This window comes from Hesperophylax consimilis, chromosome 24 (assembly GCF_061612785.1).
Source record: "Hesperophylax consimilis isolate HC1 chromosome 24, BYU_Hcon_1.0, whole genome shotgun sequence".
In the NCBI taxonomy this organism is placed as follows: Eukaryota; Metazoa; Arthropoda; class Insecta; order Trichoptera; family Limnephilidae; genus Hesperophylax; species Hesperophylax consimilis.
Genome location: NC_142859.1, coordinates 4,498,968 through 4,519,013, shown reverse-complemented (window position 1 = coordinate 4,519,013; position 20,046 = coordinate 4,498,968). Strand labels below are relative to the sequence as shown.

General features: G+C 35.7%; 1 protein-coding gene across 1 annotated transcript; it reads left to right on the top strand.

Moving 5' to 3' along the window:
• Positions 1–3,463: 3,463 nt before the first annotated feature.
• LOC149411831 (tRNA (adenine(37)-N6)-methyltransferase) lies at positions 3,464–19,772 on the top strand. Its single transcript, XM_089646213.1, has 9 exons — positions 3,464–3,601; positions 3,697–3,797; positions 7,378–7,600; positions 8,935–9,092; positions 10,407–10,595; positions 12,733–12,913; positions 13,232–13,305; positions 15,810–15,916; positions 17,187–19,772. The coding sequence occupies exons 1-9, from the start codon at positions 3,519–3,521 to the stop codon at positions 17,403–17,405; spliced, it is 1,335 nt and encodes a 444-aa protein (XP_089502339.1). The 5' UTR covers positions 3,464–3,518; the 3' UTR covers positions 17,406–19,772.
• Positions 19,773–20,046: the final 274 nt, after the last annotated feature.

Here is a 20,046-nt window from a genome sequence, read left to right as displayed (position 1 = left end):
GTTAAGACAAGTTTTTATTTTTTTATTCTTCAATATGCTGCTAAGCTGCCAAAGCAAGGTTGTCAGTATGTCATTAATTAATATACGAAATAAATGTCGCCATTTAGCGAGGTCGGTGGTGTTGTCGACTCCAGTTTCTGGGTAGGAATATTCAATCGTCAGTCAAACCATTTTTTTTTTAAATTCTCAATACTTACATATTTTTTAAAAGATGTATTTTAGAAAAAAGTAATTGTTTTTTACCGGATGATTTTTTTTTACATTAACTTCACACGGGAGGTCATGAGAAAAATAATTCCCCAACGTTGCCTATGTCATCTTTGAGGATGTTGTGTGGAGGGTATTTTTGAGGAGAATAAGGAGTGAACACGTCAAATCATTCTAGACTCTCCAGCCTAACTCTTGAACTCAAGAATGAGTTGTAGAAACGACGAATTTCAACTGTATATAAATGTTGGGCGCGCGTTTGCGGTGTTTCCCGACTTCGCACGGTGTCGAACGGATCAATGAGGCTAGTTTCTCGAAGCATCTTCCATTGAAATACAAGTAGAACATGTATTTCATGATGACGCCTGTGCTCTAAAGGTTGCCATCTATTTGTTAAGGTAGGAGAACCAATTATTTAGGGGCTCCAGGCCAGAGGTGGCTACCAAATTTAACAGTGGGGTGCACTCTCGATTTTTATGTTTAATTTGTTTGGAATAAATATTGCGAACTTTTTTGTATGCATTCCATTTTTCTTCTGATGGCTCCAATTTTTCCGTTTTATATGCATTATATAGGGTAAAATTACAATTAAATTATACATTTTACAGGGTATAATTTTATTTATACTACTATTAATATGACTCAACTTCGTACATTGATTTTGGTCAAAGTGGAGTGGAATAGTATCTTGTATTATTGTAAAATAAACATTTTTTTCAGTTGTGAACACGACAAATTTTTTTTTCGTAATTTTAAGAAAAAAATCATAAACAATATTGAAATATTAATATTCCCCCGTACCTACACCGTGTTGTATGCAAAACTTTGGGGGATGGTTATTCATGATACTCCTAAGAAAAACCTATATTCTAATTAGGTACCAAAAATAAATTGAAATAAAAATTTTTCTTGTGTAGTCGTAGCTTTACTTTCGAGAGTTTCACGTGTTCAGATAACAAAATGGCCACCCTCACACAAAATGAACTGCTGACCGAGTGCGAAGAAATAATAATTATAAAGGTTTTTGTATTCTTTGATCTGTGGCATAAACTACGCTTTGTAAACCACACAAAATGAATAAATTTATCATACCTTTTTTTTATCTGGAAAAAGTGTATGCTCACTATTATTTTAAAATAATCGCCCCCAAAGTTTCGCGGGGTGGGCGTGGAACACGGTGTAGGTATGGAATGTTCTATCATTGATTGTATGTTTTTAATCGTGATAACAGTATTTTGTTCCATTTTCCATTTGGTTCCTTACTTTATTTTATAACAATGATTTGTTTTACAGATTGTTGCTGCTGTGTGGTTGAACAGCAACCAAGGTCAGCTTTCCCCAGGGCCGCAGTACAAAAATAATGATATTTGAACTTCTGGGCTCTCCAAATAATTCTCTCTCAAAACATTGTAACCTTTTTCCTCAACGACATGTTTGACATTTTGTAATTCCTCCTATTGTCAGCATTTTTATGAACATTATTTATTTTGAAGAAATTGTACATTTTTATATTGTTTTAATTACATGCATTTCTTGTGGGCTTGTTTTGGAATATTTGTTTTATTTATTCGAATATTACACACTTTATACTCACTACCTGTGATTTAAAAAAAGATAACACAGGTTGGGATGTTTCAATAGACAAATTGTATCACATTTGATGGCCATCAACTCGACAATCAGCGCCAGTTACAAACTATCAAAATATCACTATCACACCGTGCGCCTAGTACGTGAGGTACGTACGTACATACACTAGCAGCAGAGCTAACTTCGCTAAGTAATAGTAGTTGAATCTTAACAGAATGACCTAAATACATTATTACACTCACATTTGATTTCATTCACCGTATTTTGCCCCTTTGACTACAAAATGATTAATATGGGAGTCGCAAATTACCTCATAATATTCTAGCCATGTACTTTGCTGACTTGGTGTAGCTTATCATACTTCGGTCATTTAACAATCATTATCCCAAATGGGGAAAATTTTAATTGGGGAAAAACCATAATTCTTGTGGGCATAAATGCAAGGGTTGGATCGACCATTGAAAACCTTTTTCTCTGGCACTATGTTGCCGAACGGACTAAAATTTTATAATTGTATTAAAAAATATGGTCTGAAGTGGAATCAAACACAAAATCTGAATTAAATTCCATTTGGGGAAAAATCATCATTCTGATGGGCACAAATGCAAAACTTGGGTTTAAACTTTGAAAGCAATTTTCTCTGACTCTACGGCGACAAAACTGGAATTTCGGAATTGTACTAAGAATGGTCGTCCAAAGTAAAATCAATAACAAAATCTAAAAAAAGAAGCATTTATAGGAAAACCATACAGGTTTTACGGGGCCAAAAAGAAAAACATTTTGGAATCGTACTAAGAATTATAGTCTGAAGCTGCTGCCACACGCAAAGCTCACATCAAAAGTTAATGTACAGCGCATCATTTTTTCTACCGACACACGACGCTATCAAATATTTCTTCCTATGGTAGGAGAGGGGGTCAGTTGAATTCGAGAGCGGCCGAGGAACATAATTTCATCTGTCAAAGTGACAACTTTACTAAGGGAACACGGAACTTAGTTGGTAGCTCCGTAATTAAAATGACCCCCTCTCCTTTTTACGGCGGAGAGGGGGACGCATAACTTTTCAAATATCGCTTCGGGAGCGGATACGTAAAATAAATTCGGTTAGCGAAGTTCAGAACCACACTTATAGCGCGTTATCTTTTTACGTGTGTCGGGTCTGTATGGGATTGTATGGCGAGCGCTATTGTGCTTTATATTATCTGTTGATGTGAGCTTTGCGTGTGGCAGCACCATGAAGCGGAATCAACGACAAAATCTGCACAAGATAGCAGATAAATGCAAGACTTAGGTTCGAACTATGAAAGCCGTTTTATTGTGTTGCGTTTGTAAACAAGACAAAATTTCCGCGAGCTGAGCCGCGAATTATAAAAAAGGAACGAAGCAACCGCAAACGACGCGAAATTAGTTTCTGTGTTACTTTCCCGAATTCGTGGCTCGGCTCTCGGAAAATTTGGCCTTTTTATACGCAATTTGGCTCTAGTGTGCCGATCAGGCTAATATTTTCGTACTTATAAATATTTTTTACGATATTTTTAATTGGTTAGCCGAATATATTTATTTGCCAAGTTAGCCTTCATTTATATTCTTTTCTATCCTGGCAACTTTAATTATCGTCTGTCAAATTGTCAAATTTTCTATGGTCGATGTTTGTCTTGTCAGGCTGACAGCTAGCCGGTCTGTAAAAAAAGCATTAATTTTTAAATCAAACATAAACCAAAATGGAAAACAATTCCAGAAACGGTGAAATAGCCACATTGATGAATTCGCTTTCTTTGGCGCGAAACGAAATAAACAATTTAAGGTGAGCGTTCACTTTTTAATCTAGATATTTGTGAAATTACTGTTGATTGTCATGGAGCAAAACGTAAAAATAACTGTTGATCTTTGTGGTTTTAGACAGCAACTGGTGACCCTAAAACATAGTCATAGGAAGGATTGCGAAACCATACGGCAATCGATCAGTTCTTGGAACTGTGGAAAATGCACTACAAGTAATGGTATGAAAAATGAAATATTTGTGTTTTATTTGTACATCCTATCTGAATTTCATGATATCTCTTCCGAAGTTATTAGGTGTGAACAGTCGACCTCGCGTCCAAAAAGTTTGTTTCTAATTTTGGTTATTATTTCCCTAACCGCCGCACTTTTGGCACCAATTATGGAAATTACACTTTGTTTCAACAATTACTACCAGAAACAACTATTTATATGCACAAAATAGGTTATTTGATTCTTATTTTGGGTTAAGTAAGTAATTTATGCATATTTAAATTCAAACTAATAAGGTTTTGATTTAGTTAGAATAAATCCATAAGATATAATTTCCGTACTAAACACAATTTAAAACAACTATTTTCGTCAGGGGAGATGGAAAAACATGCACAGTATAGGCTATTATATTCGTAGTTTAGGTTATTTAAGTAATTTGTGAGAATTTATATTAAATTATGGGTGAAATGCAGATTACGCCAAACTCTGGGAATTGAATAAAAATGCACTTTCTAGATGAGAAAAGTGTGTAGAAACTCATTAAAAAGAGAATTAAGGCGCGGAAGAATAAATTGAGGGAGATACAGCCGATCAAAGTTTAATAAAATTGCACTTCGCGATCTGAGGGTAAAATTCGGAGTCACTCGAATAACCGAAATTGAACTTGATTTAGACTAATTTAGGGCTGGGGAATCCGAATCTGAAAGAATTAGGTGGGGGTCGGCACTATTAACTGAGTTATAGGGTTTTGAAATTTCGTACGCGATACATAGAAACCATGTTTTATTTATCAACAATCAAATATGACTTAAGAAAATCAAATTAATAACTATTTTAATTTCAGTAGTGCCAACCAAAAAAAGAAAAGTGTTGCCGTATAATAATAATATTTTTTTACAAAATAGGTTAGGTTTTTAGTTTGGGTTAGAGTAGGCAGAAGAACATGGGAAAAAGGTATTAGAATTAAATCACAAACCAGTCTATACAAACCTAGCGTAGCCCACAAACTACTTGAAAACTGGGATATAACTCTAAAGGGGACGCGAGCAGGCGTTATTAAAGGGGCAATTTTGTGTAACAGGAAATAACATGGAAAAAAGGTATTAGTATTAAATCACAAACCGTCTATACAAACCTAGCGTAGCCCACAAACTACTTGAAAACTGGGATAAAACTCTAAAGGGGACGCGAGTGGGCGTTATTAAAGGGTCATTTTTTTGTTATAGAAAATCACAGTTAGGTTAGGATACATAAATTAAGTATTTACAAGATTTTAAATAATAAACTACCAATCTGGCAAATGATATTTAATTTTCAGAATTTTCCATGCATTGATATTATTATATGGCAACACTTTTTATTTTTTGGTTGGCACTACTGAAATTTCAAAAGTATTAAAAAGTTGTTAATTTGATTTTCTTAACAGTGACAAAATATGGCGGCGGACTGTCCGAATATGGTAATAATATCAGATCGCGAAGTGCAATTTTATTAAACTTTGATCGGCTGTATCTCCCTCAATTTATCTTCCGCGCCTTAATTCTTTTTTTAATGAGTTTCTACACACTTTTCTCATCTAGAAAGTGCATTTTTATTCAATTCCCAGAGTTTGCCGTAATCTGCATTCCTCCCTAAATTATTCAATTTTGGAAACATTCCCGAACTTTTCTTTACCCGATTTGGGATTTGTAATAAAGTTTTTGATGCAGTCCCCAATTTGCGCTTCATTGCAAAAAAAGACTAGAATAAGTCATAAATCTAAGGAATAGATTAAATGCATAAATTAAGTTGTAAAGCTCCCTTGAGGTGATTTTCTCATGGCGCTATACAAATAATTCAATCATTATTTAAAGCGAAATCTTTCGGCAAACGTCATATGCTAACAAGAACAAACGGTCAAAACATGGCTAAATATTGAATTTTTAAAAAGGAACTGCATCTTTTACCGTCTCCCCCAATGTAAATAGTTGTTTCATGTAGTAATTAAGTTGAAACGAAGTGTTATTTAACCCTAGATAACTAAACTGTTTTCATTGTTACTACACTTTCGTCGAGTGGACTATGCAAACACTAGAAATAAATCAAAATATTTAATTAAGATAGGAACTTGTTACGTGGCACAAAAGTAAGGTTTATAATGAAAAAATTATGTACAAATTAATATCAAAATATCAGTCTACACAGTGACCACACATGTCAACATTATGTGGACCACAAATAGCCTCTCTACATCTGGTGCAACGGTGTTTGGTCATCCTCCGGGCCTTGGTTGGACACAGGTAGCAAACTGATGTTTGTTACCCACCCTGATGTATGGCAGTGAGGAGTGGAACTGGCAGAGTAGACTGAATGCTGTAGAAATGAGATCCCTGAGGAATATGTGTGGTAAAACCATGTATGATCGAGTAAAAAATATGGAGATAAACAAAGAATGCAAGGATGATGTAAGCGTAGTGAGTAAGATTTGGGAGGGATTGTTTCACAGAATTTGAACATTTCAAAGATGATATTCAAGTTCTGTAATGGTTATATTTAAGTTCTGTTATTATTTAAATTTTGTGAAACAACTGTCCTATAATGATATAATAACAACACTTGAATAGAACCATTGCGGAACTTGAAAATCAATTTGATGAATTGTTGAAATTCTGTGAAACATCTCGTCCTAAGAAAGGGATGCTTAGATGGTTTGGACATGTAGAGCGAATGAATGAAGAAAGGAGTGTAAGGAGAATATATGAGGCAAATGTGAATGCTAGAAGAAGTCGAGTACGCCCGAGGAAGACATGGCAAGGTCAAGAGAATCAAATTCTTGAGTCGGGCTATGTCAAGAGTCAGAATAACAGAAGAGTATGTATGAGACGATGTGTGAATGTGAATGAGGCAAGAAGTGTTTGCCAAAACCGAGTTGTTTAGCGGTCTGTCCTCTCCGCCCACCCCTGCGGAGAAATGGCGTGATGGTTAATTAGTTAGTTAGTCTGTTTGCTTTGGTTACTGTCAAATTACCTGACGTAGTAGTACACTGAGTACAAAGCTATTTATAGTATTTTTTTGGATTAATTGCATTTTTTCGTTTGATGTTATCAATAACCTTAACAATGTGATGTTAACTTTTACTTGATAACATTTGTATTGAATGTTATATCGCACTTCATAATGTTTAGATACTTTTAGTTTGCTTGATGTAATACCTACGCAATGGGTTCTTATCTACAGCTGGCTTTGTTTGCTCATGAACACATTTCCATGGGAATAATCTCCCATACAGTGAAAATAAAATTATAAAACGAATTTCATTTCTAATAAACCAAGAGATCTATGTTTGTTAATGATATTAATTACGGATGGAAAATTTTTTAAAATTTGTATTATTTTAAGACAAGGCTCATTTTTAAGCTATTAACACAAAAAATAGGTGTAAAATCATCTTACACTAGTTCTGAAAATTGAACAAAGGTGGAACATTAATTTGATGTACAAATCTATAAAAAATTTATTCATTTAAGCCAATTTTTTATGAACAAAAAAATAAATATTGGTGTATGATTATCGATTGTACTAATGTAATAATGACTTAATTTATCATAGATTTTTCAACACCATCAAGCAGCACAATTCCTGTCCCAACCGCAGTAGCAGAATTCCCTCACAAGTTCATCGGTTACGTGGAGACAGGTTTCTTAACCAAAAGGGCCGTCCCGAGGCAACCGGGCATTCTGTCCCAGTCCCAAGGAGTCGTGAGGATCGACAATCGAGTGCTGACCAATCCTCAACATGCACTGGAAGGGTTGGAGCAGTTCTCCCATATGTGGTAACAATTTTATTCTACAGTAAAATTCGCTAATATGGGCTGTCCGAAGACAAAAATCTCCATCATTTAATCCACGCTTCTCCAAGACCTGCTCTAACAAATCTCTCCCACACCTTCCCATCCCAGAAAATCACTCAACCATGTGGTAATATAGTTCCCCTGTTTGTACTCGGTATAGAGAGTTTGAGATAAGTATGAATGTGAATATGTAATAGGCACCTTCAAAATGACATTTCCCGTAAAATAAACTTTCCTCTTTCAAAGTGTGTCCTTTTTTAATAAGGGCAACATTTTGTTTTAGTTAGGACCATTTTTGTTTATTATTACTTATGGTGAGGTTAACCACTCGGAACATTAGAACGTCAAAAGACGTAAATATGATAATAGCGGTCAAGACATTAGTACGTCTTTTCACGTAAACGCGCGAGATTTTACAAAAATCGATTTATTTCCATCACTAGTATACGGATTGCCATGATTTAAAAAACAGAGTATCGATAATGAATAACGCTACGCGTCTGTATTCAAGAATATCTATGGAATGTAGAGGTGCATTATCTAAGTCGATTGGATCTGTCATCTTGTTCGTTCATAATTTATTGCGTTTCTAAATAATTTATTAAAAATATTTTAGTTTGGACGGTTAATATTTTGAGGTGACTAATAGTTTTTAATTATATTTCTTCAATATATAAAGTGTTATTTCTTTATGATACTCAGAAAAAAGTACATTTTTCACAGCTTTGAAATAATGGTCAGCGATTTTTACATATTTTTGACGTTTTCAGAAAATGTATATTTAGAAACGCAAATATTTACGTATAACAAAACAATACGATAGTGAATTTCATAATCTTTCCAAAACATCTTTTAGAATGAGGCTACGTTTCCCAAAACGTGAGTTATGAAGCTTTTAACAAAACTCGTGAATAACACAAAAATTTTCGCGTTTTGACAGTTCGCAAAGGAACACAAAGTAAATAAAAGTCTTTTTCTGAGAGGTTAAATAATACTTGTTGCAACGGCATAGAAAGGCCGAACTGTCAGCACTGTCATTATTTAATTGCTCATTGTTCTGTACTTCAATAAGCGCTCCATCGGGGATGAATGACAATTGACGTACACATTGCAAAAGTCAGTCACCAGTATACCTGCTTGCAGCAAGACCTCTGCTAACACGTAGTTTCCGATGAATTAATACTGTAATTTGCTATTATATATAACCATTATAAACCATTGTTGGTTATGTCAAATAGTCTTTCTACCACTGATATAATATATCTACTTTTCATTGTTGATTATACTAATATTAAGAGAACTTATCTTCTCCACAGGATTTTGTTCTTCTTCCACGCCAACGAGAGCAATCACATCAGAGCCAAAGTTGCTCCACCTCGCCTCAATGGCACCAGGATGGGTGTGTTTGCAACCAGATCACCTCACAGGCCTAGTCCCATTGGGCTATCACTGGTGAAGATTGATAGCGTTGACGGTAAGTTCTTCCTTAAATGCGTTTTTAATCTTTCCTTATATAAAATACCCCTAAAACAAAATTCAGAAGATATGGAGGACGGAGGCATAACTAAGACCACCAAGATGAGAGTCTTACGGGTGCTAATTTTACCCATATGTCTATACAGTGTGGAAATATAAACACTTCGGAGCCAGCGAAAGAAAGCGGATAGACACCCTCGAAATGTGATGCTGGAGAAGAATATTCAGGATTCCGTGGACAGCCAGACGCACAAATGTCTCCATTCCGGGAGAGCTAGGCATCCACAATAGACTATCAACTGTCTTCCTACAATTGTATTTTAAGATACTTGCACGTATTGTTCACCAAACTGAGGAATCCAACTTGAGCGGTCGCCAACGCAATTTCAACATAACTGAAGGAAAATTAGGGCCAACTTTATTGATTAGTTGCATTATCTTATACATGAGTGTTTTCCTATTCTTTCGGCTGTTGAATGCATAAAATATCACTTACCATCACAAGTTCGGTGATGGCCGGTCGGTGGCCGAGTTGACATCGCGTTTGGGTCCCACCCAGGCGTAGTGTGTTCAATTCCTCGGTTGGCTAAGTCCTCCATCACAACACAAGCAACATTTTCAGCTTACTGTGGTGGTAGTAGGAGATTTTCAAATATTGTCAGGTTATTCGTAACCCGGGAATGTTTGTCTATCTTTAAAAAAAATATATATATATATCCATTCACCACAAACTAATTGGTCTATTTCCAGAGTCGATATGAGTCATCGACTTGCAAAACCAGCTCTGGAAATTTCTGCTGGTTCTCATACATTCATAAAAAATGCTTAAAATAAATTGAAAATAAATAAATAATTAATATTTTTCACCAAATATTGAAAGAATAATGTATAATTATGTTAATATTTAGCATAAAAGGTATATTCAATGAGTTCCAAACATTTTTTCATGATGTCTACAGATTTCGGAAAAATTCCAGAGCGGGTTTTGCAAGTCGACGATTCATATGGTTTATGAATACTTCAGGATAACAACTTGAAAATGTGTTTGCCTAAAATTATATTTTAACAAGTTAGCAGGATGTTGATGATGGTTTATGAATACTTCAGGATAACAACTTGAAAATGTGTTTGCCTAAAATTATATTTTAACAAGTTAGCAGGATGTTGATGTCAAGCATTTTGGTCATAACCGATGACATCTGTACTAGATTTATAAAATCACAGTCCGGAGAGCACATTATCCTGGAGCTGCTATTTGTTGAACAGTTGATCTCTGTCTCGAAGTTAATAATTTCAGTGATTTGTTTTGCAGACAACTGCATCTTTTTCTCTGGCGTGGACATGGTGGACGGTACCCCCGTGCTGGACGTGAAGCCCTTCATCCCGCAGTACGACAGCCCTTATCCCGCGCAGCTCAGCCGCCCCCCAGCCAGGCTGCACTGGCACCGCCTCCACAGGGACTCCTCCACCGACAGGGAGGAAGTGGATCTGGACTTGCAAGGTATGCTCGGGAGTCAGTGAGACCAGTCGTGGTTTTTCTGGCAACACATGTGCAGTGGACTCCCAAATAGTAGCAACGACGAACCAGACAAACGTGGATTATAATGCTCACCTTATTGAAATAACCCGCCGAGAATACACCAACACAGAAAAACAGAGATAGGTCAGTGATTGAGTTGGCATCACGTTTGGGTCCCACCTAGGCGTTGTGCGTTCAATTCCTTGGCAGGCTAAGTCCTCCATCACGACACAAAAAATATTATCCGCTTACTGTGATGGTAGTATCTCAGTATAATATTATCAGGCTATTTAATATAAAATTTAATTTATTTTTCTTCTCTTTGTATTCTGCACAATCAGCAATTGCCGAAAACTTAATTAAAACGAGCTATTACTTTGATTTTTTCCTGAAGTCCTGGGAACACTCAAAACGCAACGAAGATGCCTAATTACGGAGGCAATTTAACGAACTAACCATCACTCGTTTTTCCCTGCAGGGGTAGGCAGAGAAGTCGGACCTCCAAGCAATTCGGTCTTGGTAAACACTCCTTGCCTCATTCACATTCATACATACTCTTCTATTATTCTGACTCTCGACATGGTCCGACTCAAGTATCTGATGCACTTGATCGTGCCATGTCTTTTTTTTTTTTTTTTTTTTTTTTTTTTTTTGTTATTTGTTTTTGGGGTATTATGCCGTGTTGCGCTAACTCCTTCTTTAGCCAACGTTTCGGACAGCATTGCAGTGTCCATCATCAGGGCAGATGTCTTATTTGTCAAATAAGACATCTGCCCTGATGATGGACACTGCAATGCTGTCCGAAACGTTGGCTAAAGAAGGAGTTAGCGCAACACGGCATAATACCCCAAAAACAAATAACAAAAATACTTTTGGCCGTGAAAATCTTAAATCATATGTGCCATGTCTTCCTCGGGCGTCCCTGACTTCTGCTACCATTCACATTTGCATCATGTATTCTCCTTACACTCCTTTTTTCGTTCATTCGTTATACATTCCCAAACCATCTAAGCATCCTTTTTTTAATCTTGCTCATTACCTTAGCCTTGCATTCTTTGCGGATTTCCACATTTCTCACACGATCATACATTGTTTTACCACACATATGCCTCAGGGATCTCATTTCTACGGAGGCAATTGAATACCACAAAAACCTCATTAATATTAAAAGGAACAATGTGGATAAGTTTAATAGTTCTTGGTATCCGGTACTTGATGGCTACAATAAATCAGAAAACCAAAAACCAAATTAATTTAACTAATTATTATATTAAACGAGGACTAACTTATTAGTTTTAAGCTTATTGTTTAATTGGATATGAGCTCATTAGATGAATGCTGCCTGCTCATTAAATAATAATAATAATCTGCCCTGATGAATGCCACTGTTACGTCGTCTGAAATGTTGGCTAGAGGAAGAGGAAGCACATCACGGCATACCAAAAAATATATTGCGATAATAATACTGGCTTTGAAAATCTCAAATCATATCTCTTTGAAATCTGATTGAACTGCCACTTCATCTCTTTGTGTTATGACACATAAATGTGTTACAACACATATGTACATAGATGTAATACAGGGTTTTCCAATAAGAGGTGTTATTTTGAATAGCCCGCTATTTCGGTAGATGTTACTTTTGAAGCTGTCATTTTTTGACATTTGACAAGTAGAAACTACGCCATTAATAAAAATGGAACAATACACGCTTCAACAACGCATTGAAATGATTAAAATTCACTTGAGTGAATCAAATGCAAATCATCTTGAGTGATGAGGCCCATTTCCACCTCAGTGGCTTCGTCAACAAGCAAAATTGTCGCATCTGGGGCTTGGAAAACCCAAGAGTTATTGTTGAAAAGCCTCTCTATCCTCAACGTGGCGGAGTCATTGGACCTTACTTTTTCGAAAATGAGGCTGGAGCAACAGTTAGGGTGAATGGATTGCGCTATCGAGAGATGATTAATGATTTTTTATGGCCGGAATTGGATGGTATTGATCTGGACAGCGTTTACTTTTAACAAGACGGCGCTACGTGCCACACAAGCAACGAAACCATTAATCTTTTACGATTGAATATCAAAATAACACCTCTTATTGGAAAACCCTGTATTTTCAGACCGTTTGCTGATTGGTGAAGCTAATTCCTCTGGAGATCTTTTGGATGGAGCAGCACTCTCAGATTCAAGTCTCAACGACCTCAATACTAGAGTTCTGGATGGAATGGACTCTGATGAAGTGTTCGTTCACCCACAGTCGGCTCAAAATGTACCAGATTTGGAAATCAGCTACCTAGACAGGTATTTTTTATAATTTTACTTTCATTTTACGCTTTTGTTACCAAGTGATTCGAGGACAAACAGGCGCCGTGAATTAAATTATTTGTAGATAGTGCTAAAGCTTAAATTGCAAGCATTAATTCAAATTAAGTCTTTATATGTTTGACCTAATCCTCAAAAAAAGATATGAAATAGGCCACAGGGGAAATCATTTGTCCCCCAGTGTTAAGTTAACATGTATGTCAGTGTTTAGTATTCAAAAAATTATTGATTCCATGATTACTTGTAAGATATTTTTAAATAAGTATAATTTGCATAAATTGTGCCTTTTGATTCCAGATCCCCTACAAGATCGGCTTCACAAAGAGAAGCACCAGAAGGAAGTGAAGGCCCTCCATCTCCTTCCCAATTAGGTAAGGATCCCTTCATCCAGTCAATCTTCCACGAGGATTTCATAAATGCCTTAAGGATGGGCACTAAAATAAGGCGCTAAATATAGTGATGTACACCCGGGAATATTCCCCAACCTAATATAAATTCCCCGGGTTAAGTCGGGAAATTTTATTTTTTTATCAAGAAAGTAATTCTAAATGCAGTTGTATCTTAATTATTTTTACTTTGATAAAAATGTACTAGAGTTATAGAGTTAACAACGACAGTAAAATCAATTTTAATCTCTCGGAGAGTGAGCGTTTTCGAACTAAACTGTGTCCCAGGAGTGAGCATTTTTGAAGTACATGAGTAAAACAAAATTAAATGCAAAACCATAGTTTTCTTAAAATCTAGCGATGTAAAAATATTATTGTTTATAATAATTTTTTATATTACGTTATAGTACAGCCATACTCGCCGAGAGGTTAAGAAAGCAAGGCATAAACTGTAACAAAAAAAGACATAAACTTAGCCAGCAAGGAAAAGGTCCTGGGATCAATTCCTAGATTCATATTTTTTGTTTGAGAGTCGTCAATATTGTCTTCAATGATTACGAGCTAAAATCCACACGCTGCTCAAAACGGCTTGAGTGGCCAAAAATACCCTACTAATTAAGTGGGAAATTCTTACAATAACCTTTTTTTAATTACATATATACATTATTTTCAAATAAATCATAGCCTAGCAACTAATACCTCAAATGGGGTTCGAAAGTCTGTAGACCTCAAGTCCAAAAAAACTATTACTACTTATGGTCAACTTGTGTGTCAACAACAGTAGACCTCAAGTCCATAAAAACTATTATGTACTACTTATGGTCAACTTGTATGTCAATAACAGTAGACCTTGGGTCCAAAAAAGTATGTTTAGATTTTTTTCTTATTTAATAAATCAAAACCAAAATTTCTTATGAAATCATAAGTAGGTACTTAAATACCTAGCTAATTATATAAACCATACATTTTATGTAACATTTTTATTTAAAACGAGGAATTATTCAATTTGTCCACTGTCAATTTTGTGGCGATACACCGATTATATTCTGCAAAAATTACTGAACAAATACAAAACACAATTATGTTGGTCTTTCCATTACTAGAAGATACAATCTATGGTATTTCTTTCTTAGCTCGCACGGGCTTTGGGTTGCCCCGTGGTTAGTTACCTCTTCTCTCACCCTCGAAATATTATTACAATCTTCGTATAATTTGAGGTTTTATTTTTTAATTGGGTTAAATTCCTAGATGATTCCTAGGAAAATTTCTTAAGGTTATGTTAACACTATATGGTCGGGCATTTTACCGCCAAATTGGGGGCGGAGCGTGAGTGTTTTATTTAAATTTTAGCGCCAAAATTAGACTTTCCGCAAAATATTCATATCTTATGATCTATTTTATATTTTTCGATGAAACTTTCAGTGTTTTACTTTAAAAAGATGTCTCTATTTATTTACTTAGCAATGTATGTGTAATTCCTTTTTTTATGAACAAAAACTTTCTACTTTCTTGGGAATCATAGAAAAAACAATATTTCACAATCGAAATAACATATCGAAATTTATTCATACAAAATTACAAGATTATGTAGAAATTTTCAATACACATAAAAAAAAACTATAACCTAATAGTGCTTCAATGTGTGATAGCGTTCGAAACACTTTCCTTTATGCAGGGGCACATTGCAAAACTTGCACATGTACCGCGTTTCACTGCGTAGTTTGTTAGCGGAACATACGCGACAACGATTTAATTTTTTTGTTGTGTTTCAAACTTATTGTATTGACAGGTAGATAGATCGGGTACCGCCGACAATAGAAAACACATGACCCCGCACCCATTTAGAACCCTTTGTTTACAAGTTTCCCGCTCCTTACCGCTTTGCGCAACAAAACAAGTAAACTCGTCTCCCGCGTATTACTGTAAAAAGGCGTATGACGAGTTTTCTCCTTTCCCGCAAAGAATGTGTTAATAATGAAAATATGTTTTTTAAACTGAATTCTTTTAAATTCTATGTAAAATACATAGTTCAACTTTAGGTAAAACATTTATAAATGCCTTTGCTGCTGTGTTGCCTGCACCTATTACAGATGTTTTTACTAAAAATCCTTCAGTAATCTCAGAGTAAATAAGATAAAGAACCATCTAATGGAATTAAAAACACTTCATTATACATAAATATTATCTAGATTTTTATTGTAATTTGCATAACCTTTTCTATATTTTTCAATTCTCTTCCGCTATACTAAAAATGTGTGATATAGAGTGCAAAATCGACTGCTATGAGCGGATAATAGAGGCGGAAGCACATATGTTTTGATTTCGATATTGCTCTGCAGTCGTACGAGGGTTAGGTGAGAAGACGGATATCCAAAATATCTAATGGCGGCGAATGTGATGTTTTCGATCCTGCTTTTAATATAATTTAGCACACTGTTTTACATATTATTCGGTAGTCTGTTGTTGCTAAAGAAACCGTTATATTTCAGGCAGTATTCGAGTAGCCAACTGGATCACCAACCCACCTGTAGCGAGGCTGACTGTGCAGTTCGCTGAAGACTGTTTGATTAAACTTCAAAGGATTATGGAATCTCAGGTATTTAATTCTTTCTCATTATAATCTTCTTCCCTTGTCCTATTCATGCCGGGGACCCATCGCTTCAACGCAGCGCCTCCAGGCGACGTATGCTACATCAAGAGCCTCTGTGAATTGCAGGCACAGTCTCTGGAGTCTCTTTCCCAGCTTAGTATATGGTCAGTATTTTGTGCGGAAGTCAGTTTTTTCTGGCGTTCTGAGTGGCATCTGCGACTTTTCTATGGACCGTAGTCATCTTAAGTAATGAGTATTATTTAATTCGGCGCAAGTAATATAATTTGACCAAACACAAAAGAGGAATGAAGCGAAGTGCGGACGGTGAGTGTGGTGTGGCAAGCCACTAACGAACGCCAGCAAACTACCATTAAATCAGAATGGGTGAGGGCACCCGGAATGAGACAGTTGAAAGTACTCTTAAACGAACCGGACCCTCGACGAACCAGGCAACTATTCAATATAGACATTGCACTTACTGAGGGAACTGATAGGACTGCTAATGGGACGCTGCCACTTCACCAGTCACATACATTTGTTAGGACTGGAAAAAACCAATAGATGCAAGAAATGTGAGAGGATGAAGAGACTCCAATTCACCTATGGTGCCAATGTCCTGATGGGAATAAGGCTCACCTACCTGGGAAGACACATTGTAGAACAAGCAGACATAATCAAATATCCAATGACAACCCTAGTGAACTTTACCAAAGGGACCAAGTTACTGTCAAAGGAATGAGGTAATATGCGAGATAACACAATGAGCCCATGGTCTGAATGCTTACGGGAACTATTTTAACCATGGTATGATATGTGATTTTCACGGCCAAAAGTACTATGTATAGTGATTTGTTTTTGGTGTATTATGCCGTGTTGCTCTACCTCCTTCTATAGCCAACGTTTCGGACAGCATTGCAGTGTCCATCATCAGGGCAGTGTGTAATCTGAGGTTGTGGTGAAATGCGTGCTTATGTATGAAGATGCGATACCGTGTTACCAGCTCCAACCCTCTAAGAGCTGACATTAACATGTAATTTTTAAGTGGTTTTCTGCGTTTAGTTCTGGTGTAGCAGTCTATTACCTGATACCAAGAACTACTGAGCTTAGCTCCATCGTCTCTATTAATTAATATTATTGTTTAAACCATCTCCGTTTTACCAAAAAAAAAAAAATCTGCCTTTGGCATAAGTCATGCATCTGCACACCTTATTTTGCTTGCGGTCTAGCAATATCTGTTGTATCTTTAAAATGTCTAATCTAACTAATTTACATTCAGGCGGCAGCATCAAGCATCCAATCCACAATCTCGTCCATTCTGTCCGAGGATCCTCGTTCAGTATACATCCGCCAGCGTTACGGTGAGGAGCCCTACAGCTGCGCCATCGAGGGGTTGAGTGTGACCTGCTTTTTCGACGATACTGCCCATATATGCCTGGTCACCGATGCAGAGAAGATTAGCGCTGAACTTCTAGAAAGGGAGAATGATGAATCTTAAATTGTTTAACAATCATTTTACTGTAATTTTTTTTTACTTTTTCTTTTGTATTGTATGGTGAATTGCTAAGTCAGGATTTTCAGAAACTGTAACAACACTAAAATAGACAAACGTCAGATGAGAGATCTCTCTGTCTTCTGAGGGTGATATTTATCCTTCAGAATTTTTTTTTAACATTTTTTAATGTTTTATGGATACATTTAAGCTTTGATGGGTCCATGATAAATATTTGCCCCTTGTTCTATGAAAGGGTTGAAGTAAACTTTTCAAACAACATTCCTTATGAAGTTATAATTTTTTTCATCTGTACTTTCCATACTGTACAAAAGAGGTCATAATAACATGGGAAGTGATTTGCCCAAAGTCAGTCTCTCTTATTTTTTTATAATTTTATGAAGAACATGATCTAATCTGCATTTGTACATATCTTTTACTTTAAAAACATATAAAAGAAGTATGTATCACTGTGTTGGTAATTTTACATGTCAAATTACATCGTCAAATATCTTTTGACGTTTAGTTTTTATTGAGAAGAAGCAATACATTTATTTACTGTAGATAATAATTATTAAAATAATTGTTCCAAATCCTCAGATTGGGCGTCGTTGGTTGAGAAAGAGAAACAAAGGTAGCGCACGAGTTGGGCTCTGACAACCAAAAAGGAACTGCTGGCTTAAGATAGGCGAGAGTTGCCAAGTTTCGGTAAAACTGGAGGCATATGTCGAAAAGCTCAGCATAATTGTGTAGCTGGTAAAAATTTTATCAATTCAATATTATGTACAATGAATCCATATCTTTAGATACGTACAAATAGTTTGAGAATGCCAATATTGTAACAGATACAATAAAAATTAGATGCACGGCATGAAACCCTACAATGAAACCAGTGTACGATAACAAAAATATTAAAATTTCAATTGCTCTTTACTGCTGAAACGTATTACATATATAAATTTATAATAAAGCGTGTTTTACAATGTTTTTCATTTTCGATACTTTTTACTCTGATAAAAAAAACACCATAATGGGTTCAAACTCGTTTTAACTACTGTTAAATTATAAAGCAGTTTTTGAATTTTTATTTATGACAAACAAGCATTTGTAAATGAGCACAATCCACTTCTTCACACACATTTAGCCTGGAAATAAAATTTTCAATCCCTCGCTGGAACAGTGCTCTAAGAATTATATTGATTTCGTCTGTGATTCTTCGCTTTAAAATGTTCAAGTTGTGTGGTAATGGGCTGAAAACTCTGCTTTTTAAATAGCCCCATAGGAAAAAGTCAGGAAGTGTTAAATCTGTACACCTCGGTGGCCAGGTGATGTCTCTTCGACGACTAATTACTCTAAGAATAAATTGTAGAGTAATAAGAGCAGCTAATGAGTAATTTGTTACGTGGTAAGTGGCTCCATCTTGTTGGAAAAATGTGTTTTAGTTGTAGCCAATCTAATTTTGCATTTCTGGAGCCAAAAAATCCGGATCATACATTCATACATTCTGAGACACCCGTTATTATAGCCCGGCTTATCAGTCAGTCCATTTCCTCGCTATGTACGACATTCCTCACTCAAATTTAAGTGGGCTAAATCTGCCGCTCAAGCCTTGATAAGTGGCAGAATAGTGCCTTTTTTAGACACCGAGGCGCTAGCAGTAACACATGTCAAATCTGACATTTGCATCTCACCGGGATTTGCGTAAATTGCCTAATTTTATCAGTGTGGACTGTTATATTCATCAAGCAATGAGGAATTTTGATGTCTCGACATGTTTCAACACTACAACAGTTTGTTTTCAGCGGACAGTTTGTTTTACTCCAGCAAAACTAATACTATTGAAAATTAGTATCTTCGCATATAACACCATGCTGATTGAAGTGGCGAACATTATAAAAAATCAACTTGTAAATTACACCCTACAAAAAAAACCGCTGTCGGCATATTGAAAGTTTGCGATCTCGCGATGACATTAAGCATAATTATACATAAATACGTAGACAGTAGTTTGGTTTTACAAAGAAATTGTAACACGTTCCTCTATTAAAATTTCTTAGACAATGCATGTAATATTGCTGATATCTAGGCTTACGTCCTAAATATGGATTGTGTTCCAAGCCGTGCTAAGCTCAACATTCCAACCGAGCCAAGCTTAAAATCAATTTATATACAGGGCCTATATAGTTAAAACTATTATCGATGCTTGGATTCTTATGTCCTTTTTTCCATTCCATAATTTTGAGGTCAGCTATGTTTTATTTTTACGCTTTGTCTTCATTATTGAAGACTATTTTAGTTTATTTTAATCTGATTTTCTCTGTGATTTTTGTATTTGTCTATTATGTATATTATGTATATTTAAATGTTGTGATTTTGCCGGTATATTATGTTAAGTGTTTTTACCTGTTTTTATTTTAATAAATAATGTTTTGATGAAATATGCTTTCTCTGATTTATGTATATTTATTAATATTTCATAAATTATTGTCATTTCCAATGAGTGTCGAAAATCAGAAGCTTTGGAGTGCTTACTCGTTTAATGGAGTTCGTCATAACATTCTTTGGAGAAATTTCTCTTAGAGCTTCTGTCATTTTTGGGAATGCTGTGTCTTTTTAAGGGAAAGGGAAGGAGCGACTCGAAGGGAGA

Bases quoted from the DNA above. Each gene is read 5' to 3' on its own strand.
- LOC149411831 (XM_089646213.1), top strand. From the start codon at position 3,519: ATGGAAAACAATTCCAGAAACGGTGAAATAGCCACATTGATGAATTCG. The intron at 3,602-3,696 runs GTGAGCGTTCAC...TTGTGGTTTTAG, and splicing joins AACGAAATAAACAATTTAAG to ACAGCAACTGGTGACCCTAA. The intron at 15,917-17,186 runs GTATTTAATTCT...ATTTACATTCAG, and splicing joins AAAGGATTATGGAATCTCAG to GCGGCAGCATCAAGCATCCA.